At 36.1% G+C, this 25,265-nt stretch overlaps 1 protein-coding gene across 1 annotated transcript in view; it reads left to right on the top strand.

Annotated features, from left to right (window-relative positions):
• The first annotated feature begins 17,322 nt into the window (after window positions 1–17,322).
• Window positions 17,323–25,265, top strand: part of LOC127859816 (uncharacterized) — a 10,074-nt gene continuing 2,131 nt past the window's right edge. The window contains exons 1-2 of the mRNA XM_052397320.1: window positions 17,323–17,461; window positions 19,115–19,818. Of these exons, the coding sequence (XP_052253280.1) occupies window positions 17,323–17,461; window positions 19,115–19,818 (843 nt within the window). The remainder of the gene's footprint in view (window positions 17,462–19,114; window positions 19,819–25,265) is intronic.

Below are 25,265 nucleotides of genomic sequence, written 5' to 3'. Positions count from 1 at the left end.
ACAGAACGGTCCAATATAGCAGGTCAATGCCGCTCCGAGTAACAGCATATTCTAAATAAGTATACCCTGAGCTGCATTTGGTCCGCTTTATGGGTCAATTTTGCTCTTTGTAATTAAGTATTGTTAATGGAAATAGTACGGTTTCGTATAATCGGTAAATGTAGCTCTCTGCTGTAAAATCAGTACCCTTTAGTTCTACAATGTATGCATGTTTGAATTTATATGCATGTTTTAATGATATTGAAGTTCAAATGACTGTCACGTAATTGCAATTACGTATCGTTCGTGGAGAACACACATTAACCAACAAAGTTCATTTCTGATTTCTTTGCGTTTTATTTCTGCTTATTAACACAACACAACGTTTCCAAAATGTTTGTCAAATACAAGATACATGCGAAGCCCGCAATGGGCACATCCCGCGAAAGCCAGCAATAATGCGACTTGTATGTTCGGCCGTTTAAGTAAGACTCTTTCATACAACGCAGATGCCAATTTATACAATAATGGACAAATAAATTGGGTGACGGCTGTCTGGATGATTGACTTTAACATGAGTTGAATTACCTGATACGGGATGGCTTTATGTGTGACTTACATATCTTGTGCATATATATGCCAATAATTAAGCGAGACCACGTTTGTTTAACTGTCACCTGTCATTTAACATGAAAATATACACAAATTAACAGTGCTGCATGTGTTTACAATAGACATAACAAATTAGTGAACCCAGCCATGGGCCATAACTTGGTGCATTTTTTCTCGTCTAATTTGACGATGACATATGATGCCCATTTATGCATTTCTTCATGAAGACAGATATTATGTTTCAGTTACACCGAACAAGGAATATACATGAAATACACCAATTATGCGACACACCTCATTTTCATTAAAGAAAGATTTTATATTTTATGATTTAAAATCTTTAGAAAGATCAAATCCTGAATGACAAGTGTCTTACAATATCATGTATCAATGTTAAATGACGTTGATCGATTGTCCACGTAACACTACAGGCGTTGTTTGACTAGTGACCTCCTGTGCTGTCCATTCGAAGTAGGTATTGCCCGGGTTGAATATGTACCTGTTGCGGTCATGTAGATGTCTTGGTTTGTTGTTTTCTGTCTATGTTGATTCATGGGTGATGTTATCTACCATTGCTGTCGTGAAGAAGCTCTATCTATCGCCAAACTGTGTAGGCAAATCGCACGTGGTCGGTTGCACTCATCTGCGTATCAAGGTTCACATCGAGGCTGGATATGTCATCGTGGTTTCTGTTGTTTTTGTCGCTGAACCAGCCGTCATCACGTCGTTGTTTCTGTTGTTGAATCCATCGTGATATTGTCTCGGGATATGGTGTTGATGCGTACCGCGTTGCTTATCAATTGTGACGTATGTTAAAACCTTTGTGATCGCATTGTTGTTTCTGTTGTTGTTGATTGTACTTTTGTTCTTGGTTCCAGCGTCTTCATTTCTCTTGGGACATTAAGATCTTCTATTGGCCATAATGCTCACGAGGTATTAACTATAGCAGTATTCTCCTTGATGTCTTAGGCCTCGGAAGTATCATTCCAAATGCGTTATCTACGCACGTCAAACAGTTGAACGGCTGCATCTACTCTATAGTGTTTAACGTCACAAGTATTGTGTCCAGTGTTGCGTCACTTGTTGTCCTTCGAAATCTTCTGGCGTTGGTCTTCTTTTAGTGATAGAACCAGGTATTCACTTTGAGAGTAAACGCCGTGATGTTCCATTCTAATTATGTTGTTTGTTTCTTCTATTCGTTGTGGAAGGCGTTGTCTCGCGAAGTCGCTCTTCTTCGGCGTTGTCTTCAAATCTCGATATTTTTATCTGCGTCGTGGTGATACAAGTATCAGTTGTTCAAAATCATGGCAAACATTTATAAATATCCCCTTAGTTATTGTTAAATATCGTCATGACAACTTACTGTGATATCTTATTCAAAAAAATAAATTCTTTACAACGAAAAAATATTAGTCAATTCCTCAAAACAAACTTCGGATAAGTACATGACAGTTTGACATCTGACAAGCCATTTACTTAATATGACTTGTGTACCGCCTTAGGCATAATCATTTTACACACGTGCGGCCAGTAAATTTTGACAGGCGCGCGCCACTTTATTGACCTAGAGTAATGGGTAATGATAGACGTACCTGTTCATAAACCTCATCTTTATCACTATAGTTTTGCCGTTGGGCATAGATTTATTGACATGTTTGACCTGTGCACTTGTAAAAATGCGCAAATATGACAAGGCAGACTTTTATATATATGCATTCATAATATAAGAACACGTATCGGTATACTTCAAAATTCAGGTCTTTGCTCCTAATCGAACTACTCAAATAATTCTTATGCGACATCGCATCTTCTGTCCATAGCGTAATTTGCTTCGATGGCACAGGGATAGATTCTCTTACTCATGAGGACGCTAAGGTTATCAGAACCTCGGGCTCGGTATGTCCGAACGCTGATCAGTCAGCCGTGCTCATAAAATATAATTGTAACCCTTAAACAATTATATTAGAAATTTAATGCGTACATATCGTTATATTTTAACTGCGCTATACGCGTCAGATCGCATTAAATTCTTACTTAAAATTACTCAAGACCTTCAATATTACCGATATCCTACATATATTTGCAATCAACACAATGACGTATATACATATTTACATAATATTTTTTTTAAGTGTCTGCCCTATTCATATTCGCAATTACCATTACTGTTCTTATTTCCTATTTCTTTCTTTTACAATTCTGAAACTATTTTTAAATTTTCCAATAATTTTATTTATTCGTCCTCTTTAATTTTCTTTATCATTCTAATAAACAAAACCCGCCTTATTTTCTTTATTAAAATAATAAACAAAACTGTTTGAATACTCTTATTTTTCTCGTACATTTTAATTTAATGAAAATTTACAAACATTCTAACAATTTAAAATGTATTAGTATTCAAAAAAAAACATATGTCCGTACATAATCCTATATTCTAACAATACCAAAAATATATATAAAAATTCTTTAAATACTCTCTGTGTGTACACCTTTAATTTAATGATTTCCATAACTCATAAAAATAATGTAAAACTCAAATATCTCTTTTTATTCTCGATTCACCGCTATTTATAAAAATGTACCGATAAATGCAAAATTGGCATGATTTTTATATTTGTAAAATTTGTTCGTGCATAATTTATTATCAACACTATTATTTTTAACATCTAACTACATTAAATTCTTTAAAACAATTCTTAAAAATTTCGTTGTCATGACGCCTTTTACTTTCATTTTCTACTTCATAAATTTTGAAATTCCCTCTCCAAGTTTGCCATAATTGTTTTAAACAACTGACCTGAATTCATGTCGCGTTGTGGTTGTGATGTTTTCATTTTTTCGGCACGTGATCGCACTTGTGATCGTACTTCGGTCGTATCCATGGTACACGGCTCCATAAAATGTACTGTGTAGCGTAATTGTGTATTGTTCGTGTAAAACACACATTAACCAACAAAGTTCATTTCTGATTTCTTTGCGTTTTATTTCTGCTTATTAACACAACACAACGTTTCCAAAATGTTTGTCAAATACAAGATACATGCGAAGCCCGCAATGGGCACATCCCGCGAAAGCCAGCAATAATGCGACTTGTATGTTCGGCCGTTTAAGTAAGACTCTTTCATACAACGCAGATGCCAATTTATACAATAATGGACAAATAAATTGGGTGACGGCTGTCTGGATGATTGACTTTAACATGAGTTGAATTACCTGATACGGGATGGCTTTATGTGTGACTTACATATCTTGTGCATATATATGCCAATAATTAAGCGAGACCACGTTTGTTTAACTGTCACCTGTCATTTAACATGAAAATATACACAAATTAACAGTGCTGCATGTGTTTACAATAGACATAACAAATTAGTGAACCCAGCCATGGGCCATAACTTGGTGCATTTTTTCTCGTCTAATTTGACGATGACATATGATGCCCATTTATGCATTTCTTCATGAAGACAGATATTATGTTTCAGTTACACCGAACAAGGAATATACATGAAATACACCAATTATGCGACATGACATTAGAAAAATGCATTGTGTTTGATGAAAAATTTATAATTTAATAAAATGTTTTACACTTAAGTCGCGTTCCGAGAAAACGGGTTTAAATGCATTACGTAAAGTATCGTCCCATATGGCCCTGTGCAATCCGTCTAAAGTTGTATTTCGTAAAGAACAGTTTTCCTTTAAAAAAAACACATACAAGTGAAAAGTGTCGTCCCTAATTAGCCTATGTGGACGGCACAGGCTAATCTGGGACGAAGCTTTAAACACATGCATTTAACCCATTTTTTCTCGCTTTCAAATGACATGGGCGATACCATTCAACAGATGCGACTTGACGTCCAGGACCTCGCTCCAGTTCCAATGACGCTCATATTGGAACCCGTTGCGCCTCAGAGTTCCGTCACAATAGACTCTAGCTGTCCCACCTCCTGCAAATCAGAGTTCCGTCACAATAGACGCTAGCTGTCCCGACTACTGAAAATCAGTGTGCCGTCACAATAGACGCTAGCTGTCCCACCTCCTTCAAATCAGAGTTCCGTCACAATAGACGCTAGCTTTCCCGACTCCGGAAAATCAGTGTGCCGTCACAATAGACGCTAGCTTTCCCGACTCCTGAAAATCAGAGTTCCGTCACAATAGACGCTAGCTGTCCCGACTCCTGAAAATCAGAGTTCCGTCACAATAGACGCTAGCTGTCCCGACTCCTGCAAATCAGAGTTCCGTCACAATAGACGCTAGCTTTCCCGACTCCTGACAAATCAGAGTTCCGTCACAATAGACGCTAGCTTTCCCGACTCCTGAAAATCAGTGTGCCGTCACAATAGACGCTAGCTGTCCCGACACCTGCAAATCAGAGTTCCGACACAATAGACGCTAGCTGTCCCGACTCCTGAAAATCAGAGTTTTGTAACAATAGACGCTAGCTGTCCCGACTCTTGAAAATCAGAGTTTTTAACCAATAGACGCTATCTGTCCCGACTCCTAAAAATCAGAGTTCCGTCACAATAGACGCTAGCTGTCCCGACTACTGAAAATCAGTGTGCCGTTACAATAGACGTTAGCTGTCCCGGCTCCTGAAAATCAGTGTGCCGTCACAATAGACGCTAGCTGTCCCGACTCCTGCAAATCAGAGTTCCGACACAATAGACGCTAGCTGTCCCGACTCCTGAAAATCAGAGTTTTGTAACAATAGACGCTAGCTGTCCCGACTCTTGAAAATCAGAGTTTTTAACCAATAGACGCTATCTGTCCCGACTCCTAAAAATCAGAGTTCCGTCACAATAGACGCTAGCTGTCCCGACTACTGAAAATCAGTGTGCCGTTACAATAGACGTTAGCTGTCCCGGCTCCTGAAAATCAAAGTTCCGTCACAATAGACGCTAGCTGTCCCAACTCCTGAAAATCAGAGTTCCGTCACAATAGACGTAAGCTGTCCCGACTACTGAAAATCAGTGTGCCAATATGGACATAAGAGTGAATATCAATATACACATTAGAGGTGAACAACCCATGTACATTGTTTACAAACATCTAAATGTATAAGATTTCTTTGATGTTAATTATCATTGCAGTTAACAGTAAAAAATAGCATAAACTTGTAACCAATTTTTGGTAATACAATATAACTATCGAACTGTAAAAGTATGTATCTTTCAACAAAAAAAAACAATACCTATGAATGTATAAATGAAGACCATTTTATCGTACTTCTAAATTATTAAACTGAATTAAACTTGTCAGTAATACTGACACAACTGTACAAAATATACAAATGAAAATAAAAGTCCATAAATTTGTTTAAAAATGTGATTTTTAGAAGAGTCTATATATTATTGTATACTGTAAAAGTTTTTTCAAACATAATAAATATTTACGCATTTCATGCTTTCAAACTTGTTTTCTGTATAAAAAATGTATTATTCATGGGAAGGTATTGCTCTGAAAATAGTTTGTTTCACGAAGCGTATATGTAAGCGCACAAATAATTTTGCTAATAAAAAATCAATGAAACATTTAAGAAAATTCTTGGTATGCAGTTTTGTATGATTTTTTGTGCACTTGTTTTTGTATGATGTTTTTAAGCAGGAAATAGATAAAATTGAACTTGTTTTATGATTGTGCATGTGTTTTCTGTAGTTTGTCTTAAATATTACATTAATGAGTATGAACATTAAATGCCTAATCATATATAAAAAAAATTAAACAGTAGTATACTGTTTATCTGCATTTTACTTAAAAGATTATAAATAAGTGTCTTACACAGCTGATAAAGTCTCCAACTGACTGAAGCTGGAGTCAAGTGCCACACCTGCAGCACCAGCAATTGAAGGCGACTCAATGCCTATCACGTTCATGATCGCCTCTGTCACGATGTTGAGATTTTTTTGCAAGCAACCTCCTCCTTAAATTAAAAAATTCATTTAAGTATTTATGGGTGTGTGGTTAAAATGATATAATAACATTTATGAATTTATTCCAAACTTAAATCAGAGTTTTACTCTTGTATAATTTTAAACTTGCTACTATCAGTATACGGTAATGACTTAATTCAAACAACTGAATTTTTGAAGGTGTATTGAAACATCATTACCAACAGGTTTTTACCTGACAGCAAAATTAAACAGTGGCTACATTGTTAAAAATGACATGATTAAGTCTCAATTTTGTTGATACATGTATTTTACATGAAGAGGACTTTCATTTTCAAAGTGATATATAAGACATACATGTATATGAACAAAATACTGGTTACTCATTTCAGAGGTAAAGCATTACAAAGCATTACAATTTATAATATTCTTTTCCTTGTTATATAAATATTTAATTTCTCATTTTGCAATTAATTGATGACTACCAGTCAGTGCACGGTCTCTCACGTAAGCCGTATAGATTATTCGATGCTTGGCCACTAGATTGAGCCACTTTTTTTCAAGCTTGTCAGCTGATCTCGTCTTGCTCGCTTTTACGTTATACAGGTCTGACACTCTTGCCCACATCTTCTTTTTTGTCTGGCTTGTTATTCCTGTTATTAAATATATTTACTTCATTCATAAAACAATTAACATGCTATAAGCACTGATTCTATCGTTTAAAATGTAGCAAATAAATTGATATGAAAATTTTGATGGTTATTATTATTATGATCTTCCATTTTTAAGTTCATGAGATAAGAGAATGGGTATGTGCACCTTTTTGGATCAAACTATACTTTTGATTATTGCAACTACTTTAAGCTTGGTTGAAATATTTGTATAAAGTTACTCGTTTAATAATGTACAGTAACAACTGTATGTTCAATGGTGCAATTGCAAAATCTGCTAGAAACATTTAACTATAATTCTAAATTTCCAATTTACCTTCAGTATTTTTCATTCCCCAAAACCAGAAAAGTGTGTCTTTTTTCCCTGAAAAAAAGGCTGTGGCCCTTTTCTCAAAGTTGTTGTTTTGGCCCTGAATTTGGTTACCTTCAGTAAATCGGTCTTTTAGAAGCTCGTGGTTGCTTAATCCGTTCAATCCACAATCTTCTGCCATCAAATTGCAGAGGATAATACAATCATCCAAAGAAAATTTCTGCTCCCTTTCCTTTTTACTAGTCGCCATTGTTTTCGCTGATGACAGTTGTCGTCTGTTTACATTCAGTGTCAAATATTCTATTTTTAGAAACGGGAATTCCTATTCGTGACGAAGTCGAATGGTTACACAATGACATAATTATGAAATAAATATAGAATCACATTATTCCAAACATACCATTATGCAACCATCCGTTTTCTTTTCAGACTTGACACCTTTATTGCTTTCGATTGAAGATTTTTTAGACACGTAACATTCTAACAATCGTTCAACATTCGCGCGAATAAAATTCGATGCACATTATAACTGTTACTCTACTCTGAACGTTTGAGCGATTTCATTATTATCGGCTTTAACACAAAGCAGATGGAATCGCGTCCTATATACAATTAAAATAATGTGTTTGAAGCCTTAAAACACATTACACTCGCGTATTGGAATGACACACATTGTTCATCGAAGTTGCCATATTGTTTTGCCTTGCAGTAGTAATCGCGGATGCGCACAACTGCAAAAAGCGCTTTATCTGTCAATAATACAATTTTTTCACGAACGAAAATAGTTTTATTTTCTAAGAACGTTTTTTCTCTAAGAATGGTCTTAGAAAAATTCTAAGATGAAAATCTTAGACAAAAAACTATCTTAGGGAAAAAAAAAAGAATTAGAAAATTCTATGTAAAATATCTAAGTAAGTTTCAGAATACCGCCCCTGAACATCATAGCTCCGTCACAATAGACGCTAGCACAATAGACGCTAGCTGTCCCGACTCCTGAAAATCAGAGATCCGTCACAATAGACGTTAGCTGTCCCAACTCCTGAAAATCAGAATTCCGTGTCACAACAGACGCTAGCTATCCCACTCCTGAAAATCAGTGTGCCGTCACAATAGACGTTAGCTGTCCCGACTCCTGAAAATCAGAGTTCCGTCGCACTAGACGTTAGCTGTCCCGACTCCTGAAAATCAGAATTCCGTCACAATAGACGTTAGCTGTCCCAACTCCTGAAAATCAGTGCTCCGTCACAATAGACGCTAGCTGTCCCGACTACTGAAAATCAGTGTGCCGTCACAATAGACGTTAGCTGTTCCGACTCCTGAACATCATAGCTCCGTCACAATAGACGCTAGCTGTCCCGACTAATGAAAATCAGCGTTCCGTCACAATAGACGCTAGCTGTCCCGACTCCTGAAAATCAGAGATCCGTCACAATAGACGTTAGCTGTCCCAACTCCTGAAAATCAGAATTCCGTGTCACAACAGACGCTAGCTGTCCCAACTCCTGAAAATCAGAGTTCCGTAAGTACTAACAATAGACGCAAGATGTACCGACTCCTGACAATAAGAGTTCCGTCACTATAGACGCTAGCTGTCCCGACTACTGAAAATCAGAGTTCCGTCACAATAGACACTAGCTGTCCCGACTCCTAAAAATCAGAGTTCCGTCACAATAGACGCTAGCTGTTCCAACTCCTGAAAATCAGAGTTCCGTCACAATAGACGCTAGCTGTCCCGAATCCTAAAAATCAGAGTTCTGTCACAATAGACGCTAGCTGTCCCGACTCCTGAAAATCAGAGTTACGTCACAATAGACGCTAGCTGTTCCGACTCCTGAAAATCAGAGTTCCGTCACAATAGACGCTAGCTGTCCCGACTCCTGAAAATCAGAGTTCCATCACAATAGACGTTAGCTGTCCCGACTCCTGATAATCAGAGTTCCGTCACAATAGACGTTAGCTGTCCCGACTCTTGAAAATCAGAGTTCCGTCACAATAGACGCTAGCTGTCCCAACTCCTGAAAATCAGAGTTCCGTCACAATAGACGTAAGCTGTCCCGACTACTGAAAATCAGTGTGCCGTCACAATAGACGCTAGCTGTCCCGACTCTTGAAAATCAGAGCTCCGTCACAATAGAAGCTAGCTGTCCCAACTCCTGAAAATCAGTGTTCCGTCACAATAGACGTTAGCTGTCCCGACTCCTGAAAATCAGAGTTCCGTCACAATAGACGTAAGCTATCCCGACTCCTGAAAATCAGAGTTCCTTCACAATAGACGATAGCTGTCGCGACTCCTGAAAATCAGAGTCCCGTCACAATAGACGCTAGCTGTCCCGACTACTGAAAATCAGTGTGCCGTTACAATAGACGTTAGCTGTCCCGGCTCCTGAAAATCAAAGTTCCGTCACACTAGACGTAAGCTGTCCCGACTCCTAAAAATCAGAGTTGCGTCACAATAGACGCTAGCTGTCCCGACTCCTGAAAATCAGAGTTCCGTCAAAATAGACGCTAGCTGTCCCGAATCCTAAAAATCAGAGTTCTGTCACAATAGACGCTAGCTGTCCCGACTCCTTAAAATCAGAGTTACGTCGCAGTAGACGTTAGCTGTCCCGACTCCTGAAAATCAGAGTTTTGTGACAATAGACGCTAGCTGTCCCGACTCCTGAAAATCAGAGTTCCGTCACAATAGACGCTAGCTGTCCCGACTCCTAAAACAATCAGAGTTACGTCACAATATACGCGAGCTGTCCAGACTCCTGAAAATCAGAGTTCCGTCACAATAGACGCTAGCTGTCCCGACTACTGAAAATCAGAGTTCCGTCACAATAGACGCTAGCTGTCCCGGCTCCTGAAAATCAGGGTTCCGTCACAAAAAAGGCTAGCTATCCCGACTCCTGAAAATCAGTGTGCCGTCACAAAAAAGAGGCTAGCTGTCCCGACTCCTGAAAATCAGAGTTCCGTCACAATAGACGCTAGCTGTCCCGACTCTTGAAAATCAGAGTTCCGTCACAATAGACGCTAGCTGTCCCGACTCCTGAAAATCAGAGTTCCGTCACAACAGACGCTAGCTGTCCCGACTCTTGAAAATCAGAGTTCCGTCACAATAGACGCTAGCTGTCCCGACTCTTGAAAATCAGGGTTCCGTCACAATAGACGTTAGCTATCCCAATTCCTGCAAATCAGAGTTCCGTCACAATAGACGTTAGCTGTGCCGGCTTCTGAAAATCAGAGTTCCGTCACAAAAGAGGCTAGCTATCCCGACTCCTATAAATCAGTGTGGCGTCACAATAGACACTAGCTGTCCCGACTCCTGAAAATCAGAGTTCCGTCACAATAGACGCTAGCTGTCCCGACTCATGAAAATCAGTTTTTAGGCAACATTAACCATTTATCTGGTCCAGTACGAATAAGAATAATTTGTTTGTCATGTTGTGTTGCCAACTCGACAGACAAACTAATAAGAGGCATCAACACGTTTAAATAATAGACGCAAAAACGATAAATGTGTGTAAATTGTTGCTGCAATGCCTCGTTCGTGTCGTATTGGCGCATCTTCTTTCGTCGCTTGGGTGTATAAGAGGGGTTAAAAGTGGAGAAAGCTAGGACATCCAAAACAACAAGTACTTTAATATTTCGTATCGGCGTGTTTCACTGTCGTTCTGGTATGTTGTCGCATTTGCGCCTTTTAAACCCGCCATCACGCCAGAATGTTATAGCTGAAATCAGCCGCAATAATAATCGCCAGCCATTCCTTGCACTACACATTACATGTACACATCCCAAACCCTCACTATAATTTATACACGTAATTGACAATACTACCATGGCCATCTCGACACTATTATTACATGTATATAAATAAACTCATGGTCCAAACATTATGCATATTTCCAATCACATTATCCACTACATTCCATACAGATGATATACAATACTTAAGTTGTTATAAATACTATATTCTTAGTCCTATATTACCAGTTGCGTAGCCAGAGGCACATTTCAACTAAGGAAGTTTACGGAGTCCGTAGACATGCATTACCCACAACTACACCCACCGCCATGATGAAATTTTGTTTCCTAGACAATGGCCGCATTCACTGTATTTTTCGGGGATTTCTTTCATGATTCTTTGTCGTTGACTCTGCGTTCCTATAGTGTCTGCAAAATATTCACTTATGAGCACTCCAGTGTTACGGGGGTATTAAGGAAGTCCAAAACTGGCGCAATGTTGCGGACATTTAAAATTACTCTTTACTATGAACCTAAATTAAAACGCAATCATGCATATGCACGCCTTTGATTGCGAATGTCACCGCGATTTTTGTCTCCCATATGAATGTGAACTACAATACAAATGACTTGCGGGCATGTTTTTAACCAAGTATATATAGAAGACAAGTTAAAGGGGCCTTTTCACAGATTTTGGCATTTTTTAACTTATTCATTAAATGCTTTATATCGATAAATGTCAATATTGGATCGTAAAAGCTCCAGTAAAAAATCAAGAATAAAATTAAAAAAAGGAAAAGAACATTGCCCGGACCAGGTTTCGAACCAGTGACCCCTGGAGTCCTGCCAGAGTCCTGAAGTAAAAACGCTTTAGCCTACTGAGCTATTCCGTCGAGTACATATACTGGAAGTATTTTATACCTTATATAAGCAATCTTCGTAGTTTCACAAAATTTAACGACAAAAACAGAACTCTCCAAATTATTCAATCGTTTCGCGTTGCAACGCTTTATAATTTTTAGGTTTTAAAATCGTCATAAGATGCATTTAATGGCTATATTAGACCATGGTAAATGTTCAGTATTACTGTTTCCTCACAAATATCATAACTAAAACGAAAATTTGCGAATCTGAAACAACTTTTTTCAATTTTGTCAATTTACCAAAGCGTGAAAAGATCCCTTTAAATGTCACGCTTGTTATTAACTTAGTTGAATTTTCATTATGAAACATAATTGAATTTTGCAATTTGAGTGATCGACAAAAATAAAAAAATGTCCGACCATGCTAATAGAGACGACAGTTCTCTATCAAAGTACTGACAGTACTGGTTTGTTGATTCTTTTGAAGAGGATTGATATAAAAGCATCTATTTAAGTTTATCTACATCACCACAATTGTGTATGTGGGTACCAAAATTTTGGGTAGGAAAAAAATGGGTACGAACATTTTGGTTACAAAAATTATGCAAATAAATGGGTACGAAAAAAGATTTGGTTACGAAAAATATTTGGGTAGGAAAACAAATTGGGTACGAAAAAAAATTGGGTACGAGCAAAAATTTGGGTACGAAAAAAAATTGGGAACGAACAAAAATGGGTACGAAAAATGTACGGTACGAAAAAAATGGTGGTACGTACGGGGAAGTAGTACCCGTGGGGAACTTGATCCATTCAGCAAAACTGTGAGGCGGGTTACATTCTCGATCAAATATAACAAGAAATATCTTTAAAAAGGTATACGACGTGTATTTTCTGTACTACTTATCTTAAAAAAACGTTCTGTTACAGTAAAACGTTTGTGGGTTATAACATTACGTTTCAGCATATAAATTCAAAACTTGACATGCTCTTTAATTACGCCATGCTCTTTAATTTCACGTGTATATCATACCAAACTTTATATTTCGTTGTTTGCTTTCCTTAGTTAATGATGCTTTGTGTACGGACGTGATTTGACATGCCCATGTGCATGAACGAACATATAATCGTTCTTTTGATTTTTATTTTTTATCTAATTCAATAAGCTTAGGCATGTTAAGTACGGCAATAATTTCATGATGATTCCCGAAAGTAGGTATGAGCACATAGTCGTAGGAGCACTTGAATACGTGAGTTCGATCATGAAGTAAGTTTAACTAAATCTCCGCGATATCCTAATATGTGTTTAAAACAGCAAACAATATCCAACAAACGAATGAATTATCAAACATTGTATGTGCACTGATGTGGCTCTGTAATTTCTGTTTGAAAATTTTATTTACTATGCAAAAAGAGAAAGCACGCATAAAAGCGTGTTTCACAAATATCGAATGGTTATTATGCTGTTTATATACCATAGTCGCTACAACGTTTACAAATGGCAGGTTCAAAATAATTCGTTTTCTCTACACTCATGATCGCGTTGAAAGTTAATTATACACGTTTTGATGCGCAATTTATTTACTGAATCACGACAAATGTCAATTACAATACAGAAAATGCAAAGTTGTTTCATTGATTTATAAACATATAATGGATTGAATATAACTGATTTAAAATTAACGTTTTCAAACTAGTATCAAATCTTTTTCCCAGAATATGCTGTCCTGTTTATAGCTGAGCTTCCTATACCTTTATCAATGATAATTAGCGAGGTATGCCGATTAGAAAAATCGAGCTATTTCAGTCGGACTGGCTCGGTCTTTTACATAGGTCGCCATTGTGAATAATTTTTTTCATGGTGTGATAACTTAGACGAGCTGCTTTGCAGCATCGTCAAAAATCGTGTTTTTCGTTTCAAGGAAGTCTCGTCTAAGCTAAAATCGAGTTTATGCGTGAAGTGTCGTGATTAGCCAGACTGCATATGATGATATGGGACTATACTTTGTGCACATTTATACAGCCCAGTTTTCCCAGAACGTGCCTCAAATACAAGCCAAGCCTAATAATTTGTGCGGGAGTTGAATATGCACTTAATTCTTTCAAAGCCCCTGTTTCGTAACTACATGTAGTTGTCACGTTCTGCCATAAGGTCATTTACACATAGTGCATGTTAACCTCTAAGATCGCCTAATGTAGCCCTGGGAAATTATTAGTGCCACTATTGTAAAATGATTTAGTACTTTAATGAAAACAGAAAACACAGCGATGTAAATGAACATAGAAGAAAGTGTTCACCTTTTAACTGCTGCAGCAGTTGACGCACTCAAGTGTTTCCGGAACCAGGAAAGCTGACGAGGCCCGTGACCGAAAGTGGCTGTACAGATAACAACATGTCACGTGCACCTATATCCGGAAACAACGTCGTAATTTGCTTGATCTTCAATTTTCATTCCGATCGAAGCTTGTTATCGATATAGCCCGACACGATTATTTTCAGTTGTTACGCTATAGTTAGCAATTGTTACACTTTTAATTTTGATTGAAAAAGTTCCGATGTATACGACTTTAATAATAAAAAAGTAGTATGAATACTAACACTACATATTTCCTTATTTTTCTAACTTATCAGATAACATCTGCGCTGTTTTATAATATTCGTGCAAATATTAAATGAATTTAATTATTATTTAATTATTCTATTTAACCTTAAAGGGGTCGTCCAACAGATTTTGGCATGTATATATTCAGGGCTGATGTTTTGTTTAGCTATATAAGCAATCCTCGTAGTTTCCCAAAGTATCGAATCGCGTCGATACGACGCTTTATCTGTTGGACGGCCCCTTTAGAACTTTGAGGTCATCCTGTTTACTGCGGTGTATTGATTATGAGAATCCTTGCCCACAGAGCACGTGCATATCAGATAGACACATAGACAAACGAATAGCGAGCTAAAAAAACAATTACTCTAACAGGACTACGCTGTGTGATCATACTGATAGTAGATTTGACATGTGTTTTATCTGCTGTAATTTGAGTGTTAAACATGAGTTGCACATAAGGTATGACCCTATTTTTAAATATATTGCGTCATGCTTGATAAACACGCAATTTATTTTCATCAAATGCGGCAAAGATTGCTTTTTTAGCTCATCTATTTTTTGAAAAAAATGAGCGTCCGGTTAAGTTTTGCGTCTAGGTCCACTTTTCTCATAAAGTATCAATGCTATTGCATTTAAACTTGCTACACTTACTTACCATCATCAGGGGACTGGGCAGGCACAGTTAGATAACTCTGGCGTGCATTTTGACAGAGTTATGTTCCCTTTTTTACTTACAAAATTGAAAATTTTGGTAAGTTTTGTGTTTAGGTCCATTTTATTCCTTAAGTAGCAAAGCTATTGCTTTTATACTTGCAACACTTACAAACTATCATAAGGGGACTGTGCAGGCAAAGTTATGTGCCCTTTTTTACTTAGAAAATAGAAAATTTTGGTTAAGTTTTGTGTTTAGGTCCATTTTATTCCTTAAGTATCAAAGCTATTGCTTTCATACTTGCAACACTTACTATCATATGGGGACTGTGCAGGCAAAGTTACGTAACTCTGACTGGCATTTTGGAAGAATTATGTGCCCTTTTTATACTTAGAAAATTAAAAATTTGGTTAAGTTTTGTGTTTAGGTCCACTTTATTCCTAAAGTATCAAAGCTATTGCTTTCATACTTGGAACACTCACAAACAATCATGAGGGGACAGCAAAGGACACGTTGCATAACTCTGGTTGTCATTTTTACGGAATTATGGCCCTTTTTTACTTAGTAACTTTGAATATATGGTTAAATTTTGTGTTTAGATCCACTTTACTTCTAAAGTATCAAGGCTACTGCTTTCAAACTTCAAATACTTCAAATACTTTCATGCTATCATGAGGATACTGTATCTAGCAAGTAGAATTTTACCTTGACCTTTGAATGACCTTGACTCTCAAGGTCAAATTATTAAATTTTGCTAAAATTGCCATAACTTCTTATGATTAGATTTGATTGATACTTTGACAAAGCAAATCTTACCTGACATACCACAATAGACTCCACCCATATCATCCCAGAAGCCCCCCGAATCCCCCCCCCCCCCAAAAAAAAAGTTTTTTTCTTAAAGATCATCTAATAAATGACCACCACACCCTAACGCTATACCCCCCTCCCAACCAACCAACCCCCCCCCCTCATTTTTTTTTATTTTTTTTTAAACATGGTTACAAAAAAACAAATATTTTGTTGTATTATTTTATTTTTTAAATACTGTCCAACCATCCCACCCAAGAATCCCCCCCCCCCAAACAAAAAACAATTGAATTTTTTGTTTTGCATTTTTGGAAGAACATGTAATAAATGACCACACCCCCACACTATACACCCCCTCAACTGCACCCCTCCTTTTTTGTGATTGAAATTGAGATTGGTACCTTAACCTTTAAAAAAAATATATGAGCGGTATGCACCCGCAAGGCGGTGCTCTTGTTTAAAATCAGATTCGTCAAAGAGGATTTTAATATGCGAGCGAAAATCAATACCATTAACATGCTATTCGCGCATGAAATAGATGCAAGCACACCCGCAAGTGGTCAAGAAGTAGCAGAGCGTCTTGAATATGTGATGTTATGTAGTGTTGTTTGCGGAATTGAAATTTTAAAAGAGTTGGGATTCAAATGTGATTGAGTGTTTAGCATAACATTTGTGCACTTTATGAGTTTACTTAAACATTATAATCAAATGGAATTTGATGTTCTAAATATATCATGTTTAAAAAAAAACATGCTTAATGCTGAAGAAAGCTCTCCGTTGCAAACAAGTCTAACTTGCGAACACTCATATCTTTAAGTATAGAGATACATCGGCTGTTTTAATGTTATTCAAAGCATGCCTTGTTATAATCACGCGATATGAAAAATATCTGTTGTCTTATGGATTCTTAAAAACGCAGTTACGGGATACAAATTAGAAAATCATTTTCTTGGCTTCATACTATCCATTGGTATCCATATTGGCTTTATTTCGAGCATCCGAAAGCATACAAGTATTTTTCAACCGGTGTTACAGTAAAAACAAATTTGCGTGAAAATAAACTGACGCGAATACGAACGTTCACATAACACGGTCGTGAACCATATGGAAGTTAAAAAACGGAATTGGAACCCAATCTTCGATTGAGTCAGTGATCAACTTGGTTGATACATTGCAGTTGACATTATTGTTATATTTAACTAGTTGTGAGCATGTTGTGGGCGAGACATAGACATAGTCAAAATACGTGCAGGAGGAACAGAAAACTAGCCTCGTTGTTTCTGGCGTTTGTTGTCTGCGGTATGATGTACGTCAAGCTGATACATAAAGACGATCTGTTTCCAGATAACGGTTAGTGTTTATGCCGAGTACCATCTTTATTTTTATTTTTCACTGATAGAATTTAAGTAAAAAAAACAATACGGTCGCCTTCTTTACATGTTTACGTCTCCAAACTTGTATTAGGATATGCGATAAAATACAGGGGTTTTCCAATTTCTATTTTACATTACTTTTGTTTTGTTTTTTTCTCTTTGGTTTAAAGTTAATTAAGCGAACGCAGGCGAATGTAAGCGAATGTAGCAAACACTACAAACCTCAAAATGAAAACGACCTGATTTTGCAATGTCCATGTATACCTGTATATACACATTTGATCAAGCAACGGCGTTTGTATCCATCGTCTTTGATATAAATGTTCCCAGCCGGTAATGTAAATGTCAAAAGTAACGTGGTTTATTAATGATTTAATTTGAAATATGCAGATTTTGAATGCGATTAGTGAGCAATTGGTATTATGATTTAGAACATCTATTCACGCGTAGAGCTCCTGCATAGCGTCTTTATTTCTGTCACGATTTCGGTTTGTTTTGCTTCGATTATCTATCAATTGACTCTTTCAAATATTCTGAAAAATGTCATAAAATTTAATTTAAAAGAAACAACAGCACTTAATTACCTGCATATTTGAAAATAATTACTATCTCGATACAAAAACGAACGCGATCATAAGCTTACCTTATACTATGTAAAGGCAAATACAATGCGCTTTCACCCTGTCATACAGGCTCTTGATCCGAAAGCAATGTGAATAGTCAACGTGTTTTACCAATTAATGTAAAGCATTACAAGCGATTTAAGCTTCGCTGTTGATGAACGGGGTTAAATCAGTCCGCACATGATAATCAGGGATAAACAATTCCGCCGAAACTGGATTTTCGCTGAGAAGATACTCTCTTTAAGCGAACAATTCAAATACAGAGGAAAGTGTGGTCCGTGATTATGGACTGCACAGGCTACATTGAGACGGTGCTTCACGTACATGCATTATACCATGGTTTTCCAGCTCAGTATGTTTTCTATATCGATTGATGATTATTTCTATACAAAACGATATGTTTGGTAATGTGAGTTATTTCTCTACTTTATAATGATTAAATTCTATGAGGAATTTTTGAAAATGGTTTATCCATTGACCATACCATTCCAATGTTTAAAAATAAAGTGAATATGTGCGTTTAATAGAATGGAATGACATTTTCAAAGACATGTGTATGCACATGTTCTTCCTATGTTTTATATACAACAGTAAAGTGTTTAAGTCTGTTAACACTCAACTTTCGTTTTCAACAGACCGCTATGATGCAATTGACCTGATATTTGAAGAATAATGATATTAAACCATTAGCCTCGTTCTAGAAAACTGGGCTTAATGCACGTGGGTAAAAATGTCGTCCCAGATTAGCTTGCGCAGTACGCACAGGCTTACCAGAGAAAATACTGGACGTATTTATGACAATTTTTAATAGACGGAAGTATATTCTAAACGACAGTTCAGTAAGCACAATTAATATCTCCTGGTCTTTATCATGCGGTGCTTTCAACTAACTCAGTCTAACGTCCTCGTTGGTTTAATTCTAACGCATCTTTACATCGCTATTGATGGAGCGATACATAAACTCAAATGAAAAATAATTTCTCAATTAATTTACTTCTGCATTACAGCACCTTCTCCACCTGTTCTACCATACTTCCACCTTGAAGTTCCATATTTTGAACCGGAAGCGAAAGACGATTTTCCTACATCAACTTCCGCTCCCAGAATCCCCCATATCATCCACCAGACGTACAAATCTGAGGATATAGCAAATGATTTTGTAAAGAATGTACAATCCTTTTTGCACTTTAATCGAAACTGGACGTACATGTTTTGGACAGATGCGACAGCCAGGCAATTGATAGAGGCAAGGTATCCGGACTTTCTAGTGTTGTGGGATAATTACAGAAACAACATCAACAAGGCGGACGCCCTCGGGTACTTTGTTCTGTATGAATTTGGCGGAATTTATGCTGATCTTGACTTTGAATGCTTCCGACCTCTTGACCCCGTGACTCGGAAGTACGCCGCCATTTTCCCATTGGAACCTTTTGAACACAGCACATTCAGGTTGAAAATCCCTTTTCTGTTGAACAATGCTATCATGATGACCAGACCACGACATCCGTTCTTGAAGTTCATGATTGACAATCTAATGGCCTTTCAAATGCAGATGGAACAATTTGACGTAGCGGGACCTTGTTTTGTAACAACAAACTTTGTATTATACAACAAACTCAAAGTGGATGACCTGTACAATTTAAGTGCCACGCCAGACGGAATGTCGCCGTATTTTTACAAGGGCAGTATGGATGAAACAGACGAAAACGCCGTATATGTGCCCAATACACACTTTTTCATGAACACTCTTAGCACTTCCGGATTACATGAACAATATTTTACAGAAACGTGTCTCCATTTGTCTCCTGATTCGTCGACGCTTTTAAAACGAGGCTGCAACGAGCTTCGTCGACGGAAATCGAGGGATTCCGAAAGTCATTTCCGGTTCACTTTTACTATGCATCACTGGTCGGAGACATATTCGCCCAGTTGGACAAAAGTTGAGCACACTTACACGAATATACGGTCAATTATTCCAGCGAGTATCCTTCAAATATACAGTGAATTAAACTAATATCAGTGTGCATGTGTATAGTTTTAGCAAAATATGATTTAACAAATATCTATGATTACTTGTGTCCAACGGCTAAGCATATACAATATTTGAATGCATATTTTTGTATTCTTAAGAATAATCTAAACTTGAATTTTCATCTTTTAAGTGTAGACAAACATCCGCGTATCGTGTTTTAGAACGGTATAACATGTTGCAATATAAGATTATGTTTAATTGAGTACTTTTTTTAAGTTGGTCTCGTCTCATACGTCTCTTCCCTAATAAACGCGGCGCTTGGAAATTTAGGAATGAAACGGAATTAATTACATACACATTCGTTTTATCAATATCAGTTTTGTTTCGTTGTTAAACCATTATTTAAAGTACGAGAGAGTGTATTCATTATTAGACGTGTGTTGCAAAATAAGTTATTGGTTTGGAAATTGTATAATTAAATCTTAACGCGTGAAACTAAAACGTTTCGTAGAATCAACAATGCCCAATGCATAAACTAGTAATTGGGATACGTTGTTATTTTACGTGCAAAACACATTACATTTAAGTACATAACGTAAAACTGTCTGAAATCATTAAATGATCAAAATGTTCAAAACAATCTTGAACAATCATTTCAAAACCTAAACAAATTGTCAAAAACCTGCTGTCTCAAACTTACCTTTTCATTTGGGACTAAACTTCATTTATGCTGAACAAGACTATTTCAAGAAAAAATCCATAAAAGCTGAAAGTGTCGTCTCTGTGCCGGTGCGGACTACCCAAAGCGAGGCTCAAAGGTATTTTTGCAGTTTAAAACTGTCAGTACTTCTATGCTTGCATGCATCGCAAAGAACAGTTAAAACTATAATTATAATGGTACGCACTGAAACTGATAAAAACAATAATTTTGTTGAAACAAGTATTTACTTACTGTTATTATCCCTCAGAAAATTGTCATGACGTTGTTTTTGTATTATTTATAAATTAAGTTATTTGATTTCATTTTAATATGAAGTTTCCCTCTCTTTAAATGTATGTTATTAAGTTAATAATCTATTAAATGAAATGTTATTGACACGTGTATACTTCTGATTTCTGATTAATTCTGGACTATTTGTGAGGTACGACGAGCTTGCCAACCTGTTCAAATCCCAAATGTGTTCTAACCTGAGACTATCAATTGCGGTTACCGCAGATAGTGTGTTGTGTGTTTTGTCATTGCTGTGTTTTCTATTGTTTACCTTTCCTCTAAAGTGATAATTACTGTGCTAAGTGGGAGGGGTAATTACGTGACAAACAAGATGGCAACGTCCATGCCGAGACGGGTATTTTTCGCCGTTAAATATAAATTTTTCAAAACTATTTACCACGATTTGAAATAAACGCATTGAAACATTTTGCAATGCAAACACTATTATTTCGGATGCGCAGGTTAGATTGAGGCAAGGTTATCCAACTGTTGATGCTATTTTGATATTGATGTCAATTGTTCACAATTATTAGTTTGTATGTTTTATATGTCGATCTGTTAAATATTTTGATAGTATTTACCGCAATGCATTATGGTTGAAAATGTTTAAGTCTGGTATACACGGCGAATTGCTTATAATAGTGAATGATATGTATGCAAATGTTAAGTCATGTGTTAAATCATGTTCCTCTTACTCAGATTATTTTAGTTATGCTGTCGGACTGAGGCAAGGGGATGTAATATTTTGGAAGTATTTTAAGCCTAAAAACAAAATAAATAGCAATAACATTTCAGTAAATTCAAGGATTATTTTGGAAATTTGAGTAACTCCATTTCTAATAATGCTAATGTATCCTCGAGTGCCCAATTTCGACGCATACAAGCAGTTTGTTGAAGTTTTGTTGCTCAATATAGGGATTTATGTAATAAATTTTGTTATTTCATAACACGTGCACCTTTTATTTACACATTTTAAATTCAATCGATTGTGTTATCAACAAAAATTCGTTGAAAAACGAAATGACCCAAGTCTATGTAACGGCGGCCATATCTGTTGAGAGTTCCTTAAAACGACGCATCTGATTGGTTATATGATTTCAATGTAAATATCACTCCTGTGGAGACTGAATGAATAAAATAATAACTCATGGTTGTTCTACTTAAATGTGTAATTGCTGTAAAAGTTATATGAAACTGAAATTAATTAAATCAATTAAGATTTTTAATTGTGTGATGCCATACTGTATGGCAGTGGTTTTAATAGGGGCCTGTGTCAGCAACCCTGTCATAAGCTGTGTTTATGGAAGATATGTGAATATAACCTGTAGTTCTTTTGTGGAACCTGCACTTATAATTAATTAAATGAAAATTAGTAATAAACATAATATGCAATTACCAACATAAACACGTGATACATATAGTTAAAATTGTATTACAGCATAACGAAAAACATATCCGGACTTCAAATGAAAGTTTACGCGTACACCTTTTTCATAGTGAAAATAAATCTATTTATACCATGTTTTGTCAAATGGCAGTCACGTGACTTATGAATGAAATTGTGAACGTTTGCATACGAAACCCATGCATTATCCCACGGTCTTATTAACAAAGACAATTGGGTGTAAAGTGTTCAAAAGTTTTGCATTAAGTAAAGTACATAAAAATCCATCAATTGCAAACCGATCAACCATATCTTACCTTTTAACCCGCTATTTTCCACATAACACACAATAACTATAGTAATTTGTGCGTAGAGTACCATGTGCTATTGTATGACGTCAACGGATGTCGCTCATGTATCAAACAAAGGCAAAACAAAAAATGCGTCGAATTGGGGCAGCGTCGATTCGGGTCACTCAACGATAGAAGCTGAGGATTTTTGTTCAAACAATGATTTTAACGATGAAAATTGTACTTTTCCAGAACTAGATCAGCCGATAATTGTGGATGAAGTTAAGAATGCAATTAAATGCTTAAAACGTAATAAAGCGACTGGTAATGATTTTATTTTAAATGAATATTTTGTTGAAAGTATGGATATTTTATCCAATCATTTGTGTGATATGTTTAATAGCATTTTATTTTTTGTCATTTTTCCCGAACAGTGGACGGAAGGCATTATCATCCCTTTGCATAAAAAAGGTTCTGTCGACGATGTCAGTAATTATAGAGGGAGAACACTTGTTAGTTGTTTTGCTAAGTTGTTTACAACCATTTTAAACAAACGTATTGAATTGTTCTGTGACGATAACGCTAAAATTTCGGATGCACGATTCGGATTTAGAAAAGGTTGTTCAACTGTTGATGCTATTTATATATTGATGTCTGTTGTGCAACATGTTTTATATGAAAACAAACGTATATATCGTAATGCGTTATGGTTAAACATTTACAAATCTAGTATAAAAGGTAAATTATTAAGAATAATTAAGAATATGTATGAAACTGTTAAATCTTGTGTTAAGTCGTGTACATCATACTCTGAATACTTTAGTTTTGCTGTCGGTCTAAGACAAGGAGAATTACTGTCTCCGATTCTTTTTTCACTGTTTGTAGAAGATTTGGATTTTTATCTAAAATAGCAACCTGTCTGGCTTAAATATAGACGACATAACCTTAATTTTATTGTTTTTTGCAGATGACATGGTCATTTTAGGCAAATCGCCAGAAGAATTACAGAGCCATCCAGATAAACTTTACCAGTATTGTAATTCATGGGGGCTCAATGTGAATACTGCAAAAACAAAAATAATGGTGTTTTGCAAATGGGGTAAAATTCGAGAAAATGAAAAATGGACATATAATGGACAAAATATAGAACTCGTCGATAAGTTCAATTATCTCGGCAATGTTATTAACTACACTGGTAGTTTCTCTTTAAATCAAGAACATTTGGTTGGAAAAGCTCTAAAGGCGATGCATTTTTTACTCTATAAATGTAAGCAGCATGAACTTAAGCCAAAATTATTTTGTCAGTTGTTTGATTCTTTTGTTGTGTCCATTTGTTGTTATGCCTCTGAAATATGGGGTTTTAATAAATCAAAAGAAATAGAACGAATTCATTTAAAATTTTGCAAAAGATTGTTGAATGTAAATATAAATACATGTAATGCTGTAGTATATGGTGAGTTAGGCAGATACCCGTTGTATGTGAAAAGATATGTACAAATTGTTAAATATTGGTTAAAAATTGTTAACAGTAAAAATATTATTATACAAACTGTATATATCCAAGCATTGAATGATTGTATTAAAGGATGCACAAATAGGGTTGCAAATGTTAAACACTTGTTAAATGAATACGGATTTTCCCATGTGTTTGAAACTGCAAATATAACTAATAGCAGTTATTTTGTATGTGAATTTAAATGCAGACTTATTGACACCGCTAAGCAGGAATGGTTTGGAAATATGAATAGAAGTTCTGTTCTAGATATGTATAGAATTTTTAAAACCTCTCTTGAATATGAGAACTACTTTGATTTATTGCCTAAAAATCTACGTGTATACTTTGTTAAATTAAGGGCTTCGGCCCACCCGTTGAGAATTCAGACCGGAAAGTACTCACGCAACAATATCCCTCGTGAGGAACGGTATTGTCTTTGTTGTAATCGACGGGACATAGAGGATGAATTCCATTTTATTTGTGTTACTGCATGTTTCCGTTTACTACGGCAAAAATAGATTAAACGTATTTATTACATGAACCCATCTGTTGTAAAGTTTCATAATTTATTGACATTAACATGTAAATTTGAAATTATTAATGTGTGTAAATATGTTAAAAAAGCCTTAACTATACGAAATTCTATTATAAATAATACTAATTGACTTAAAGGCTCTATAAAGGTGACACATCCAATTATTATGCATATCAACTGGTCTGATTTTTACCGGATTTCAGTTACTCTTGCATAAAAACTGCTAATAAAGCAGCTTAGGTACAACGTTGTCAAGAATTATGGAAGATAAACCCGTTTCATAATTGGAAGAAATGTTAACATTTTTGCAACTAACGTGATGTGTAGCCTTAGAGCGGTGACATATGCTAAAAATAGCCGAAAGAAAATTCAATTTTAATTCTATTTTAAACAACTTTTAACCAGCAGAAAGTAACTTATTAGATCACTACAAACGTTTTAACCATTTAGAAGAGACCAACTTTGTGGGTGATACCGGAAAACGTTAAAAA

Source organism: Dreissena polymorpha, chromosome 15, assembly GCF_020536995.1.
Source record: "Dreissena polymorpha isolate Duluth1 chromosome 15, UMN_Dpol_1.0, whole genome shotgun sequence".
Classification (NCBI taxonomy): Eukaryota; Metazoa; Mollusca; class Bivalvia; order Myida; family Dreissenidae; genus Dreissena; species Dreissena polymorpha.
This window is presented reverse-complemented; position numbering and strand designations above follow the sequence as displayed.